The sequence below is a fragment of the Silurus meridionalis genome, chromosome 26 (assembly GCF_014805685.1).
Source record: "Silurus meridionalis isolate SWU-2019-XX chromosome 26, ASM1480568v1, whole genome shotgun sequence".
Lineage (NCBI taxonomy): Eukaryota > Metazoa > Chordata > Actinopteri > Siluriformes > Siluridae > Silurus > Silurus meridionalis.
Window position 1 is genome coordinate 3,222,330 of NC_060909.1, and position 16,462 is coordinate 3,238,791.

The window sequence follows — 16,462 nt, forward strand, 5'->3', positions numbered from 1 at the left end:
ATTTGGTCGACATTATAGAGCACCGAACACCAGGACAGCCAAACTCAAGAAAAGTCTACCTCATGAACACTTAAATGCTCTCCCCAAAGTATTTGTCTGTGCAATAAAATAAACTGTAAATAAAAAAATATAAAAAATAAAAGCATAATAAATAGTTATTGCACAATTAATATATATATATATATATAATGTGCAATACAACATTTTAATTTAATTTCATTATTTTTTTATTTATTTAATTGTTCATTTTTAATTCATTTAATTTCATTTTTTGTTTTAGCTTTTTTTTGTTTGTTTGTTTAGTTTTTAAAAATGCAACCAGATGCTTCTATCACCAAAACAAATACAATGCAAACATACGTGGCAATGTTGCTCTTTTGTTTCTTAATTATTTTACAACCTTTAAAGCTATAAGATGATGACATTCCAAAGTCGGTAATATAAATGAAGAGTTTGTGAAGAAGTAACGTCCATCTTCTATTTGACCCAATACCCCAGCAAACCCTGTGACCCACCACCACCACCACCCCTAGACGCCACTGCCATTCAGACCCCCTCTATGCTCCTCCTTGGGCCTCTATTCTCAATCCCTCATTCACAGGGGGAGGCAGCAACAGAGGTGGGGGGGTTTGGTTGAGTATTGATATAATGAGAGAAGAGAGAATGAGAAAGGAAAAAAATAAAAGTGCGAAAGAGAGAGCACAGGCCTGATTAGAGCCTGAATTCTATTATGTCTCTTGTGCACGATGGACAAATAAAAGGCAGTAATAAGAAGAAGTGAAGAGGGGCCTGCATGGAGCACAAAACCTCCTAACACACAACCCCGAGATGATCCGACAAGGAAACAGAGCCTGATAGTCAAATATTTGAAAATACACTACATTGACTGAGCTGATGCATTGTCATGCATATAATTGTATATGGGCAGAAGCAAATATTGGCCTTGAGAACATGCCAGAATGCATGCAGACAGCGAGACAACAAGAAAATAAAAAAACAACAACTCTGGAAATTACCTGCTGCGTCCCCTGAACAGGCAGATATATTGTTGACTGGTATTTAAAACTAATTAATGTTTGCTTTGCGTAATTGCTTCACACGTGTTAAGCACGCTGATTGTGTTTTGTGTACCGCCGGCATGTTGTTACGTCAACATATAAATTCACCTCTCATTTATAACGGAGAGTGTGTCAGTATTTGCTGATCTCGACTAATACTAATAAACACCATATATACTGATTACATTATTTTTTTTCCAAATCGGTTCGATTTCAGAATGTAGGTTCGGCGACCATGTTCTCAAAAACCAACTGTTGTTTGAAGCGTGAAGATCCCTACCTTAGAAGACCTCTACAGTAGCGATGGCTAGCACCTGCCTAACTGCTGACACAAGCCCTTTTCAGCTCATATCTTTAATCATCAAGCTTCTGATAAATGAGGTCTTGTATTCAGGCCGATTCTATCTACAGTGCTACGCTAAACACACAGATTGTTAATCATGGGGTGATAAGGGGGCACCTGACCGTCAAGCCAATGATTAAACCTGCAAGCTGGGAAGGCCAAGGGGCTGTGCATACACTCGCACTCTATGGCATGCAAATCAGTGCCTACAATAAGCAAACAGAGTTTTCACACCTTGTCTATATACTGAAGTGTTTCCTTTCGGTGAGACTTTTACTTTAACGTCACTTCATTTTAAAGTCAAATATTCTACATAGACTACATTTTGTAAAATCAGTCGTTCCTTTGATATTTATGAGGATAAAAACGTAACTGGACAAACACGCAGCAATCCACCAATCAGGGTCGAGCTCTGTTTCAAACTTGGTTTGATTGGCACTTGGTACGTTTTGCTCAACACGAACATGCAGTTCAACAACATCAGTTCACCAGCAAGAAGAACATTTTGAGAGGAAAAAAACGATGGAAAAAACTCCTGAATTTACACCCGTGGCCGATTTTTTTTAAGTTGAAAGGAAGGTTTTGGGCCTCATGATCATTTCAATAGTAATTAATCAGTGTTTGAGTTATTAATATCATTCTATTAATAGATCAGTGTGCTGAGAGTCACATTAGAGTCTTTTAACATCAAACGAGTTGATTACGTAAAGAGTCCTGTAACAAAAATGATAATAGGAACATTATAGACATAATAAATCATAGTACTTTGGATACTTAAGAACATATGAGGGCAAAAACATTTGTATTTTTACTCAAGTGAAGGTTTAAAGGGACACTTTTACTGAAGTCGTATTTTAAAGAGTGGATCTTGTGTACTATAGGCTAATGCACAACGTTTTCCTTTTATAGAATGGGTTCTTAACAGCCATCTTCAAGGAACTTGCAAGTACTGAATAAAAGAAATTTGCATGAATGTACAACATCACACTTACATTCAAACAATCAAAACCTTTAATAATTGTATTAAAAAAAATTATTTTATTCACTTAATAATTCTCTTATTTTTAATCATTTGCTTAGTATTTTAAGTATTTTGCACAAGCAAGCAAAAAAAAGCATGCTGTTATAGAAAAATCATTGGGAATGTGAAAATCTATAGGTTTTAATATATTTATTAAATGAATATGTATTAAATCATTCCAAATAGTCAATTCTCTTTATTAAAGGCTGTTGCTGTAACCAATCACATTTCGAGGTGGGGCCATCCAGCAGGCGCACAATAACGTTAACAATTTTTGGCATCCTTTGATCAGATGGTCAGAAAGCTCACAAGTCAGAGCTCGCAAACGGCGTCTGAAGCAAACTGCACAAGCTCACATACATTCACGTAGTTTTAATAGCTTTTTCTTTTTCATTCCACAACAACTAACGGACAAATTTGATTTGGTCGCAGATACACTTACAAGGACATTTTCAAGATGAACTTTTCAAGAAAAGCTGAACATTGTTCAGTTGTTTCATGGATTGTTTGTACTTTTGCATTTTATTTCCTGTGAAATTTGCACAAAAACACACCATTTGCCTCGATTTTAAATCAGCAGGGAATCTGTAATGCACAGAAAAAATGCACGCAAAACCAGAGGTCATTTTATGAGGTTAATATCGACGCTAAAGATGATGCGTTGCAGCTGCGGCTACAGTGAAAAGAGACTTGTTGAATTGTGTGCATTGGGTTTCATGCTTTAGTGATGACATTCATTTAATTCAAGATTGCTGTCTGCTATGCAGCACTCTGTTCTACTGAGTTTCTTTATAATGTCATAAAGAGAAATAAAAACACTTCAGAATATTCAAAAACAGACAGAAATCATGTGCAATTGTAATTACAGTGAGATTTTCTGTAATGTTTATTTTATCATTTTCTAGAAGGAGTCTCCAGTGTTCATTGTTTTGTACCAGACAGAGGTAATGCAGTTTTGTTTATGCGTTACTAAATAGGAAGAAAGAGCTGTCTTAGTAATACACCAGGCTATAATTTTGTCTTTTTTATCCTCTAGAGAGAAAGATGAGAGTCTGGTGGAGCAAAATATTTATTTATAGCTAATGTAATATCTTCTTCTTTCGGCTGCTCCCATTAGGGGTCGCCACAGCGGATCATCCGTCTCCATACCACCATGTCCTCTACATCTGCCTCTTTCACACCAACTACCTGCATGTCTTCCCTCACCACATCCATAAACCTCCTCCTTTTCCTTCCTCTTTTCCTCCTACCTGGTGGCTCCATCCTCAGCATTCTTCTACCAATATAATTCATGTCCCTCCTCTGCACATGTCCAAACCATCTCAATCTCACCTCCCTCACCTTGTCACCAAAACATCCTACATGCGCTGTCCCTCTAATAAACTCATTTCTGATCTTGTCCATCCTCATCACTCCCAACGAAAACCTTAACATCTTCAGCTATGCTACCTCCAGCTCCACCTCCTGTCTTCTACCCAATGCCACTGTCTCTAATCCATACAACATCGCAGGTCTCACCAGTAATATAAGAACTGGAATTCTCTTGGACAAAATCAGAAATAACACTATGATGTTATTATGAAGTTAATGCTGTTAATGCTCAGTGGGTCAGAACTGTTTTGGCAGCAAAAGGGGGATCAACACAATATTACGCGGGTGGTCATAATGTTCTGCCTGATTGGTGGCCATAAAGTTTTGTTCTAACAGCAGAGATAATAATCACAAGACATTCTGTGATTTTAGTAAGCCATTCATTGCATTTGAAATTGAATGTACAGAAGAACAAAAAGCAAAAGCAAGATATACTGTAGCAGCAGTGTACAGTGGTCTGTAATTGCAGTGCCACACTTGTTTTCAGGTGAACGTTTTGGTAGTTTTGTCTTTCACAAAGCATCAGTATCAGCTGATCGTGAAGAAACTGTAGAGAAAATGGAAAATGGATTTAACTACCATATAATATTTCAATATCCTGCTCATCAGATGTGATGATGAGCAGAACATTGAACTACTATATTAATCTTGGAATTGGAAACAATACATCTGAAAACTACACATGCTTCTGAGATATCAAAGATCCTGTCACCTTGTTCTCCAATGCATGATCCATCCTGAGGGCCTACTGCTGGCTGGAGTTCTAATCGCTGCTGTTGAGGTTCCACGTGGTTATTCTAAAGGTACATGAGACTACTGTGGATGGAACCCTATTGATTGCTTCATTTTCAGGGGAAATAGTCTGGTCCCTCTGAAGGTTTCTTCTTCATATCGTCTCAGGGAGTTTTTTTCTCACCACCATCGCCTCTTGTTTACTCATTTGAATGACCTTATAAATTTTTTTTTCTCAATCTGTTTATTCTGGAAACGTCTTCGTGATAATGTCGATTGTTAAAAATTCGATTGTATACAAATAAACTGAATTGAATTTAAATCGAATTATAAAAATATGAACAACCGTGCAGACTGCGCTTAGAAAATCAGAGGGTCAAATGAGAAGACGTCGCCATCGCTGGTCATCAGTACGGAGAAACAGTCAACACAGCTGATTGCTATTTCATAAAACAGATAAAGGAAAAGAATTTCCAATCATCCATTGCACATCAGTCTTCATCCCGAAGGAGAAAGTTAGTTGACAGTTGAGCTTACTTCGTGCCGGCTGAATAAATTCTAAGAGCCACCCACAAAGCGGACCTCTAATCAGTGCAGCTTTACAAACAAGCAGAAGCCATGAAGATATTAGACGGCTCACAACAATGGAAGTGTGGCTGTGTGATAAAAGCGAGACAAGGGTATTTGCTTATGTGTCCCCTGATCAGTCCACAGGGAGACTCCACAAACCACACACAGGTTCCTAATACATGGCGGCTTTGTTAGATCTCTATATATCAGCTGGAAGGAGGTGGAAGCTTAGTGGGTAATGCATTGGACTAAAGATCATGAGTTCAAACCCCAGCCACACCAAGCTGCCACTCCTGGGCCCCTGAGCAAGGCCCTTAACCCCATAGGTGTTCAGTTGTATGACTAAAGTTAAATGTAAGAGGAGAAGAGAGTCTGTCGAACGCCGTAAATGCTTAACAGGGTAAAGATCCATGGATTTGGACTGTCATTAATATCAACTGTCTACTGCAATAGCTCAGGATGAACAGCTTTGACTGCACATCTCAACAACGATTGAACTGTAATGTATAAACATTCGGTGCCACCCAGATGACGGCAGGTTCCCTTTCGAATCTGATTCCTCTCAAGGTTTTTCCTTTCCACAGTCACTACTGTAAGGAACAAACTTATAGGAACTAAACTTATACACTCTTTTATACTTTAAACTTTATAATCGCTTTATCTCTGTAAAGCTGCTTTGAGACGATGTATATTGTTAAAAATGCTAAACAAATACATTTTAATTGAATTGAATTTATTTGAATTTAATTTAATTTAAGAGTTTAAGGCATTGGACATTTTATCTGAAGGTCATGAGTTAAAATCACTGCCACTCCTGGGCCCCTGAGCAAGGCCCTTAACCCCATAGCTTTTCAGTTGAATAAATAAATGTAAGTTGGTCTGGATGTATTTCATGATATTGAGCACTGAGGGTTTTATTTTAGGGCTCTCTGATTTTAGAGAAACACTTTTTCTGGGGTTCTATGTGTAGGGGAATACTTTGTTATAGAGTCCTATATGGATAATTTAATAGCAAATTAAATAATTCTAACAAAGATGAATTCTATCATACAGTTTTAAACAGAACAGCGTTTCTGCCGTTCTTTTGTTTTCTAGAGTTTCATGTAGAACATTTAAAGATATTTTTTGACATGGAAATTAATTGCTATCGGTTTTCAACATTGAACAGTTAAAGGTTCTCTCTGATTTGGGAAATATATTGTTTGGATTTGGACAAAAAAGTAATTATAGTAATATAAATAATAAGTTTATAATATAGTAGTATAAATAATTATAGTAATTATAGAAATTACTAAAATGTAGTAATTTGAACATTCCATTCCTACATCCCCATGCGCTGTTATAATAACCTCCACTCTTCTGGGAAGATGTTTCACTGGATTTTGGACTGGGCTTGTGGAGATTTGGGCTCATTCAGCCACTATAGGGTTAGTACTGTAGTAGGTGCAGTAGGTAGTACTGTAGTAAGTCAAGTACTGGTGGTGAGGAGCCCTGAGGTGCAGTCAGTGTTCACATTGTTTAAAATTAGACCTCAACTCAATATATTTTAATCCAAACCATTTAAAGCATGTGTTCATGGAGCTCACATTGTGCATTGGTGCATCGTCATGCAGGAACAAGTTGGGGTCTCCTAGTTCAAGTGAATGGAAAAAATCAATGCTATTGCATCCAAAGACATTCTATACAATTGTGTGCCTCCAACTTTGTGGTAACAGTTCGGAAAAGAACCGCATATGGCTGGTCATGGTCATATGTCAAGGTCCATAATCCTTAAAATTTGGCTTTTACTAATATGTGTCTTGGTTTTGAGGACCAGTGCATCTTTGAGCCTACATGAGTCAAATACTCAAATCAGACACTTTAAGATGTTTGCTCAAGTCATTTTGAAATTCAAGTCAATTTTTTTTTCAATTTTTTTTTTCATTTTTTTATTTCTCATATATGTTTTTATTGCTTTTACTCATATATGCTTTGATATCACGCTGTTGAAAAACACTACTCATTTCCAGAACATTCATCTACCCTTGTATTTATTTGCAATGAATCGAAAAAAAAAAATAAATTAAAATAACCACTTGTTGGTCATGATCTTATTGTATTTTAAAGAAGAAGGGTCCGTTCGGCATCTCATTTTTTTCCTTCGTTGTTGCTTTTCTGCCTATAGAATTCTAAATGTTCCACTTTATTTTAGTAAGTTTTACTTTGGAGTTGCTATTGAGGCCTGAACACTAGAGTGCAATGAGGAAGGTTAGTTATGCCTGAGGGGGGGGTTTAAAACTGGCCCTGATCCAAGACTATCAGCCATTGTGTGTAGAAAGGAGCGTGCGAGGAGGGTGCGTGGGTAATTTAAGGCCGCTTTTAGCATGCACAGTCAGTGAGAATAAATCATCTGTTCTGCACACAATCACACAACATAATGAGAGAGTGTGTAGTAGACAGAGAGGAGAAGAAAGAATCAAAAGAGTTGTCGAATAGCAAATATTGGTTGTCATGTGATGCATAAAAAAAAATCACAAAATCAAGAAGGTTTCTTAGCACTGTGTTTGTACAGAACATGGCATTCCTGCAATGGGCAAATGAAGAAATGTGCTGTAAACACCCGAGAGATACGGTGCTTGGTTTAGATCATGTGCTGGATGACCAGCAGTCAGAAAACTAAGATGCTCGAATTTTTTAATTACAAGTCAAAAGCTTTTGTTTTTCGATTTTCTCCAGTTTCCATCCATAATGAAACTTTCAATGGAAGAAAAGCACCAGCCCCTGTCTGGTAGACCACAATTAGTTGTTCTGCCAAAATAGAATGTCCTCGTATATACACACACACACACTCAAATAAAGCACCGAGGGTGGGAGGAGGGGACAAACAGAGGTAGTGCAGACAGTCTATAAGAAAGGCATGCAGGGAGAGCAAGAGATTAAAATTTGTTTGAATGAAACCCACGCTCGTCTCATTCATTTGGCATCAGGCATAAATCAGCTCATTGTTTGCTCCTCTGTAAAGTAGTGTCAATCAGCCTGATTGTTTTCATAGGAGCAGCGTTTTTATGAATTTACTCTTTCACAGATTAAAGCGACCCCCTGCTCCAAGTGCTGCAAATGGGCAGCAGAAGCTGAAGTTAGCCATCACTGAGCCACTTGCACATTGCTTTGGAGCAACTTCAAAGAGCATGAAACAACCGATCTGATTTGCTCGAAGACAGTACATGATGAATATGGTGCAGCCCTTTGCACAAAAGTGCTTTTGTGTCACTTATGCAAAGACTATTCAGTGTTGTAGGTTTGAGTATTGGCAAAAGGGCTTTCAAACTTTTCGCAGTCACAAAAATGCAAATGATTACATTTGCATATACATAAGTGTACATCATACACACGTGTGCGCACACACACACACACACATACACACACACTATTTCTCTCTCTTTCTCTCTCTCTCTCTCTCTCTCTCTCTCTCTTCGCTCTGTCTGTCCACTTCTTTGTTTACCTGCTCATATATGCAGTTATCCAATCATTATTTCATGAAGCAGCAGTACAATGCACAAAACTCATGCAGATACTTGTCAAGAGCTTCAGCGAATGTTCACATCAAACGTGTGGAAAACAAGTGATCTCCTAGGAATTGCAAACAGTCTCTAGCGTTTACACAGAATGGGATCATCCTGTAGGCAAAGGGTCGGTAAATGACAATTGTAAAGAGCATTTATTTAAAAACATCCTACTTGCCAACCCAAACATATGTGTCATTTTTCTCTGAATAAGAAAGTGTAAAAAGTCTCCTTCAAAACTTTTGGAAGGGCAAAGCTGTTTTGAATTGAAATCTTTTGGCTTTGATATCAAAAGATGAAGGTGAAGCAAGAATTTCGAATTTCAGCTTTCACTACCTGGTGTTTACATCTAGTTGTGTCAAACAACATAGAACACAGGACCTTTTGTGTCAGACCACCCAACTTTTTTAAGCAAACGCCTAGAACAGATAAGTCAAAAGATAAGTAAGTGAAAGTGAATGAGTTTCTGCCGGTTTTTCCTTCTGATAAAATCCTTTGTTGTGTGTGTTTTCGAATATTTCATTTGTGACTTCCAATCTTCTTGCTGATGATCTTTCGGTGCAGCTTCTAGATTTCTGCTCTCTGGCTTTTTAAACAGTGGATTGTATTACTTTCATTCTTGCCCTGTGGAGTTTGTAGTTGAGTTTGATGTCACTGACTGGTGTTCTTGGGACACACTTGGTTAACAATAAACGCTTATTTTCTGATTGAAAATAACAGAAAATGATGATGATAGATAGATAGATAGATAGATAGATAGATAGATAGATAGATAGATAGATAGATAGATAGATAGATAGATAGATAGATAGATAGATAGATAGATAGATAGATAGATAGATAGATAGATAGATAGATAGAACTTTTCCAGTCATTTGTTTTTTCAGTTGGAGGCACACACTTGTACAGGATTTCTCTGGATGTATTTGAGATCGTCCATGTGAATAAAGTCAGCCCCATGAAAATATGGTTTACATCAATTGCAGTAGAAGATTTTGAATGTCCTGCTACAGAGCCTTGACCTTTAACCCTATTGAACACCTTTGGGATGAATTGGAACGAAACCCCAGGCCTCCTCACCTCACATACATTGGAAGTTGGGTTTATTAACACCCTTGTGTCACAAATTTCCACATGCACACTCCAAAATCTAGTGGAACATCTTATTAGAAGGGTGGATTTTATTATAACTGCAAATGGGGGACTAAATGTGGACTGGGAATTTAATTTTATGGTCACTTATATATATAGTACATACAAAAATGTTGCATTTGTGATACACTGTTGATGGTACACAAAATTCAAGGTTGGTTACGTACCTCGGTTTTTGAGTAACAGTTCGGTACAAATTCCATACGTTTAGGGGGAAGAATTGCAAAATGTAAAATTGCTTGTCGTTTTTTTTATTAACGCAGTTTATATTTACATTTTAAATCATTTGAAATAAAAATACCTGCTTGGTTAAATAATTGAAAAATTAAATAATATCATTATCATATTATATAAAACATAAAATACAATGAATCTAATTAATAAACACTTTTTGATTATAATGAATAAATCAAGTAATCAATTAAATTGGCACAAATGAAATTTATTAAATAAAATAAAATAAATGGAAAAATTTAATAAAATAGTTTACAATATTTAGACCCTATTTGGGTAACACAGGTGTGTGTGTGTGTGTGTGTGTGTGTGTGTGTGTGTGTGTGTGTGTGTGTGTGTGTGTGTGTGTGTGAGTGTTTTACATTTAATATTGAATTTTCTAAAGATATGATCTACTTAACTGTTTTATTCATTTCATCATACTTTAACAAATGTCTTAATTTCTTCCATCCTTCATTCATTCACTTCCTCGACATGTGGAATCGTTCGAATTTTCTTCTTTTAAGAGAAATTCTTAAAGCTGGACATAAAAGCATTAGAATTAGCTCTAGCATTAGCCGCTATCCACTACGGATATTTTTATCATTTTCATGCATGTTAAAAAAAAAACTTATTTCCAGTATAGAGTGAGTAGCCACAGTGACACTGAGCTGACTCGAGTGTCTTATTTATACTCCTGTCATTGTTGTATATGTTTTCATATTTAATAATAATAATAATAATAATAATAATAATAATAATAATAATAACAATAATAATAATAATAATAAAATTCGCTAAAAAAGTCGACTGTTTCGCACGTCAAAAAGGATACCGAACCCAAAGCCCTGAACCAAAAGAATTCGTTATGAGTATGTGTACCATTACAAAAGTTCCAAGCAAACTTTTTAAACTCTTCATGAAATATACAGTATTTATATTTTATATAACCATAAACATACCCACAAATTATTTTCTATGCAGCATATTAACACTTGGACATGAGATTTTCATAAAAGGCTTACTGTCACTTTCATGGTCCTTGAATCATAATGTTATTCTTTTATTGTGGGCATTCAGCCAAAAGCAAAACATACAAGCAAAGAGTGAAAGCGAAACACTTAAAGCCAATGTGAAGCCAGCTTGGACTTCTTCCAAAACAGTTTATCAATATCAGACTTCTAGTGTTCTTCTATTCACCATCTCTGTCTGCCTTTTCCAGACAGATTGGTCACACTATAAAGCTATTCATGTCCTGTAAATTGCTTTGAACTTCAACTTTTTGTTGTCTCTTTAAAAATTAACTGGTGAGGCCATGTATCTCAAGGCTGAGTTGGCCCTTCCTGTGTCCCAGTCAGCTCTCACTTTTCTGGGGCGTAATAAATTGTGTCATCAATTAAACCATGCTGACACGATGCAGAGTGGCTCCTTTTGAAATGTCAGCCAATGCCAGACCAGCATGAATGATTTTCACAAATGGCCAGTGAAAGTGATTTGAGATGCTGATAAACTCCCCCCACCAACACCCACCAACACCACCATCACCACCACCACCACCACCTCCCCCAAATCAATAGCACCCAGTCATAATTGAATGCAGCACACTGATAGCTTAGATGTTTTATTGAATGCATATTAGATTTGGTTTGGAATCCACTGTATTTCAATGCACTGGAAAAAATTGTGTCTGATTTCAAAATATCAAGCAACGATTTTGGAGAAAAGATTAAAACATGATTTGCTCATTCAGAGCATCACTGCAAATAAATGTTTTCCTCAGTGATGCTCCTGACTTTTAATTTTTAATTGTTATTAGTTTTATCCAGTTGTCCTAGTTTGTGCATAAAGTCTGAGGTTTGAGATCCATAAATGATATTTCAATTGTATTTATCCTGTATTTTAGTCTTCCTGAGATGTAATTTGACAGTGACTCAATCATACAAATGTTTCTGAATAAATAGCATCTTTATTGTACATAAAATAAGCATTCTCTATATAAAACAATCATATAAACAGATTTGTAGGAAAAGTCGCAAGTGCACACAAAAAATACAAAACATATAAGAAAAAACCCTCACTCCTTGGTGTAATGTGAATGCAAACTCTTTTACAACTCACTCTCTGCCTGTACATATGCAGATTCAGTGTTGAGACCCGTGCACTTCTACCAGCACCAGTGTTTTTCATCTCTACAACGCAGCAATGCGCATTTTTTTATTGATTCTCAGGTCTTTGCGTTCATTTGGACGAAAAAAATATATATAATATAAGTTAAAAGTCTCTGAGTAAAAGTCTATATTGGCCACGCATGTTCTCCTGATGTTCTGGTAATCACATTGGCAGGTGCCTGGGCTTTTTGGGCTGAAGAGCACGGGTAAAACTTTCCACGCGCATGCGCGGCGTTTTGGTTGAACGCGCAGTCTAGACGGGATCACCGGATAATCCGCTGTTCTTTTCAGCACCAGAACAGCAACAGAAACACCTGGAGCAACGAAAAAAAGAAATGTATTAGTTTTGCGCATTGCATCATTTAAAGTGGAGATGCAACACAAATGTGAGAGGTGCTGCAATGGCATTAGTGTACTTGAGATATCATCTTCAGCCCTATTGCTACTTTACAACTAAAATCGATTTATAAAAATGCAAATAAAATACGTTTTAATTATACTCTGAATGCTTGTTTTGCTTGCAGACATGCCATGCACAATTCCAGCTGTTGGAAAAGCGCACAGCTGGAACAGGACTCTTATATTCACCTGTGGCTAGAAGCCGTCAAACCAAGCGGCGAAGTCCAGCAGCTCCTGCTCCTCGGAGTTTAGATGCTCGTACGCGCCGTCGTCTGAGGAGCACGCGGAGCGCGGAGACTCAGGTCCGGCGGAGCACGAGCTCGACACCGTGGGAGATAGGACGCCTCGGCGGAACGCGGCGGACACGGCGTCGTGCTCGTCCAGGAGCCGCTGGAGCGCACGGATGTACTCGACGGCCGAGCGCAGCGTCTCCACTTTGCTCATCTTCTTGTTGGCAGCGCCGTTCGGCACGTGCTGCCGGAGAGTCTGGAAGCCCATGTTGACCTGCTTCACCCTGTTCCTCTCGCGCTCGTTGCGCCGGGCCACGGCCACCGGCTGCTGCTGCTGCTGCTGCTGCTGATGGTGAAGATGATGAAGAGCTCCAAAGTTCAGCCTGCGCGTGCACCTCAGGCGCTCTGGGCTGCCGCATCGCTGCCTTTTAAGCAGCGAACTCTCAGGACTGCGCGAAGCTTTCTCCAGAGGCGCAAAGCTGTCCTGGACACGGTATGCGCAATGACTCTTTGTGATCTCCATTTCCTTTAAATGCATGTAAAAAAAAAAAAAAAAAAGTTGCGAGACAGATCGAATAGGACTATGTGGCTATGCGTCGCTCTCGTGCCTTTCGCGTGGCGACTCGCTCGACCGGAACGCGGGTTGGATTTTTTTTTTCCTTGGATGTTGGTGGCACCTGTTCAACGACCGATGTGAAAGTGACGGGCGACACGCGGTCCCTTTTCAACACGCACACGGCCCAAACCAACACCTCCACCACCCCCTCTTTTCCACCCTCCACCCCCCGGGAGCCGCACGCTCCACCGGAGCAGACTCCGCCCTCCACTCAGCGGCTCCCCCGGCGCTGGATTCGCGAGCCGGGCGCGTGGCTTGGACGAGTTCAAAAGAGTCTATTCGGCGCCGCCAGCGCACGAGCCGGACAAACAGGGGGACGCGTCATCAGTGTTGTCGGAAGTGAATTCCTCATCATTTAAGGCCGAAGCTGCAGTGGGCACGCTTTTGCCTCTTATTAACAGCAATTCTGACTTGCTTGCATGTATCTTTTTTTTCTCTCTTTGTGGTGCCACCATGCTTCATTTTTCATCTTTATGATATTTTTCCTGGAAATCTTTGAATTTGAGGTCAATAAACGCAACAAACTTTATCTTCTTAAAACACTCAAACAATGCTGTTTTTTTGTTTGTTTGTTTGTTTTGTTTTTGCAACCTTATTAGCACATGACTTGGATTTGGCTTTATAATGAGCACATTGGGTTTTGGGAAACGGATCTGAAAAGGGAACAGGGTCAGGATGCTTTGGCTGCAGGTTTCTACTGATACTAAGGAGACCTGAACAGCAAGGACAAGAGGTTGTAAGTGAAGAAAAAGATACACATACAAAGTAATGTAAGTTTTTGCTCATATTGAATTAGAAATTATTCCAAACTTTCTATTTCTGTAGAAAATATCTTGAAAGCCAGTATGAACTTACAGTGATAAAAAAGATGCCACTTGTAATAAATAATAATGAAAGATCAGGACAGGACTTTCCAGTGTTATATTCACAGATTCAATTTAATACTTTTGGGCTGCTACATTCCTCCCTAACTTGTACTTCTTGCTAGTATTGTCACATTGTCTCAGGTTATATTTGTGGATACTTGTTGCTCCTGGTTTTAAAATGAATATGATATTGAATGATCATGTTTAAATGGGCGTGGGCAGAAAAAGCACAGCCTAAAAAGTTTCTTTTGTGTTTATATTGAACAAAGAAATGTCGTACACAACGTATATATAAAACCTCAGGGGGTGTCTGGATACAGCGCGGGAATGTACTCATTATTACCCACAATCTGGGTCAACATTTCCACCCTTACTGATTTACACCATCCCTGACTTCATTCATTCACCATTAGGTTTTCAAATTGGGTTATTTTTAACCCAGTAATTTTTTTTTTTATGTGTTTTAAATAAAAGCTGTTTTAAGATACACCACATGTACATGCCAAAGGAAAAGCTACATTCTGAATGCAGCTTTGATGGTACAGGCTGAGTGATGGGAAATGTCTAATTTGGCAGCATTTTTAAGATAAGATAAGATAAGATAAGATAAGATAAGATAAGATAAGATAAGATAAGATATTTCTTTATTCGTCCCACAGTGGGGAAATCTATCTGTTAGAGCAGCAAAGAAAAAATTAAATGCAAATATATAAAAGAATAGATAAATACTATAGTATACAGTTTATATACAACCCAATGTATAAATACAAATAAGAAAAATAAAGCGATCACTAGTAATTAGTTAATGCAGGTAATATTGCACACAGGTTATAATGCACGGTCTATAAAATTTCTGTTACTGCACGTGTTGATTAAGATACTTTGTTATTGTTATTACTGCACAGTTAAACAGTAATAGCAGTGTGTATTATGGTGACTGGTTCACTGGGAGCAGCTTTGATTGTAATTTCCATATATTTGATTGTTAATCCATATTATCCAACCTTCTTATGTGGATAAATTAGAATTTTAAACAAGTTAACTACAGAACTATGATCATCCACCAGTAGATTAAGGCCAGATCAGCCATGACAGGGTTAAAAGGATTACAAAGTCCCTGAAGAAACAGCTTGCACCATTTTCCTGCACGTTTTTCATATTTAATAAAAAAATATCGTAATTTCTAAGCAGAAACGCAGAATTCATTCAACCGCCAATAACCATCGATTAATAATAGATAAAGCGGCAACAGCAATGCAACTGGTTTATAGTCAATAATGCAAATGCAGGTGATTCCAGAAATGCAAATTTGACACTTTTTACACAAAGCATAAGAAAGAAATAGTGAATTGCATAATAAACCGTGCGACTCTATTTTTTACAACGGTATCAAGGGGTTTTATAAATGCTTACAAAAGTAAAGGTACAATATTTATTAGAATAATTCTGCCCTGGTAAGGTTTAAGAACAAAAAGGGTTGATTCCAGTTATGCACAATTACATAAAAGATGAATATGGAGGTAAAAAAAAATCTTTATAAACGAAGAAAAGATTATTAAATGTTTGGAAGTCAATGAATGTTTAGATACAGTATATACAGCAGGAATACCTACATCATCATGGCTCAGTGACCCACTGACGAGCCTAAAAAAGGAAAAAATAAGAATATTTCCTAGGGGAATATTTCATTCTGGAGATTTTATACCATTCATGTTCTCCTCCCTTTAAAGTGAATTGAGAAATACTCCCTTTTTTCTTTTTCTCTGCATTTAAGTTTCTGAGTTTGAGATGAGAATTACTGAGTTGAAAAAGAGAAAGTAAAGACACTTTATTAGTGTTTGTACCAATGAACAATTACTATGTACACTGCTTTAATGTAAGATAAAATAAAATAAGATCTATGTGGTATGATTAGACACCTTCACAACCATGCAACCAGGGGGAGAAAAACAAATATTATCCTGTGAATATTCAGTGGTTTAGTGAGTAAAATGTTTTTGATATACAGCAACTGTTATGTAGAGAAAATTCCTTTTACTTATCAACAATTAAAAATGATCTATCTATCTATCTATCTATCTATCTATCTATCTGTCTGTCTGTCTGTCTGTCTGTCTGTCTGTCTGTCTGTCTGTCTGTCTGTCTGTCTGTCTATCCACTTTTCCTGTTCAGGGTAACACA

The 16,462-nt window shown here is 37.6% G+C and overlaps 1 protein-coding gene across 1 annotated transcript; it reads right to left on the reverse strand.

Annotated features, from left to right (window-relative positions):
* Positions 1 to 11,946: 11,946 nt before the first annotated feature.
* Positions 11,947 to 13,488, reverse strand: ascl1b (achaete-scute family bHLH transcription factor 1b). Its single transcript, XM_046840691.1, has 2 exons — positions 12,759 to 13,488; positions 11,947 to 12,484 (listed from the first exon to the last, which is right to left on the reverse strand). Exon 1 carries the CDS (start codon positions 13,335 to 13,337, stop codon positions 12,765 to 12,767), a length of 573 nt encoding a protein of 190 aa, XP_046696647.1. The 5' UTR covers positions 13,338 to 13,488; the 3' UTR covers positions 11,947 to 12,484; positions 12,759 to 12,764.
* Between the last annotated feature and the right edge of the window lie 2,974 nt (positions 13,489 to 16,462).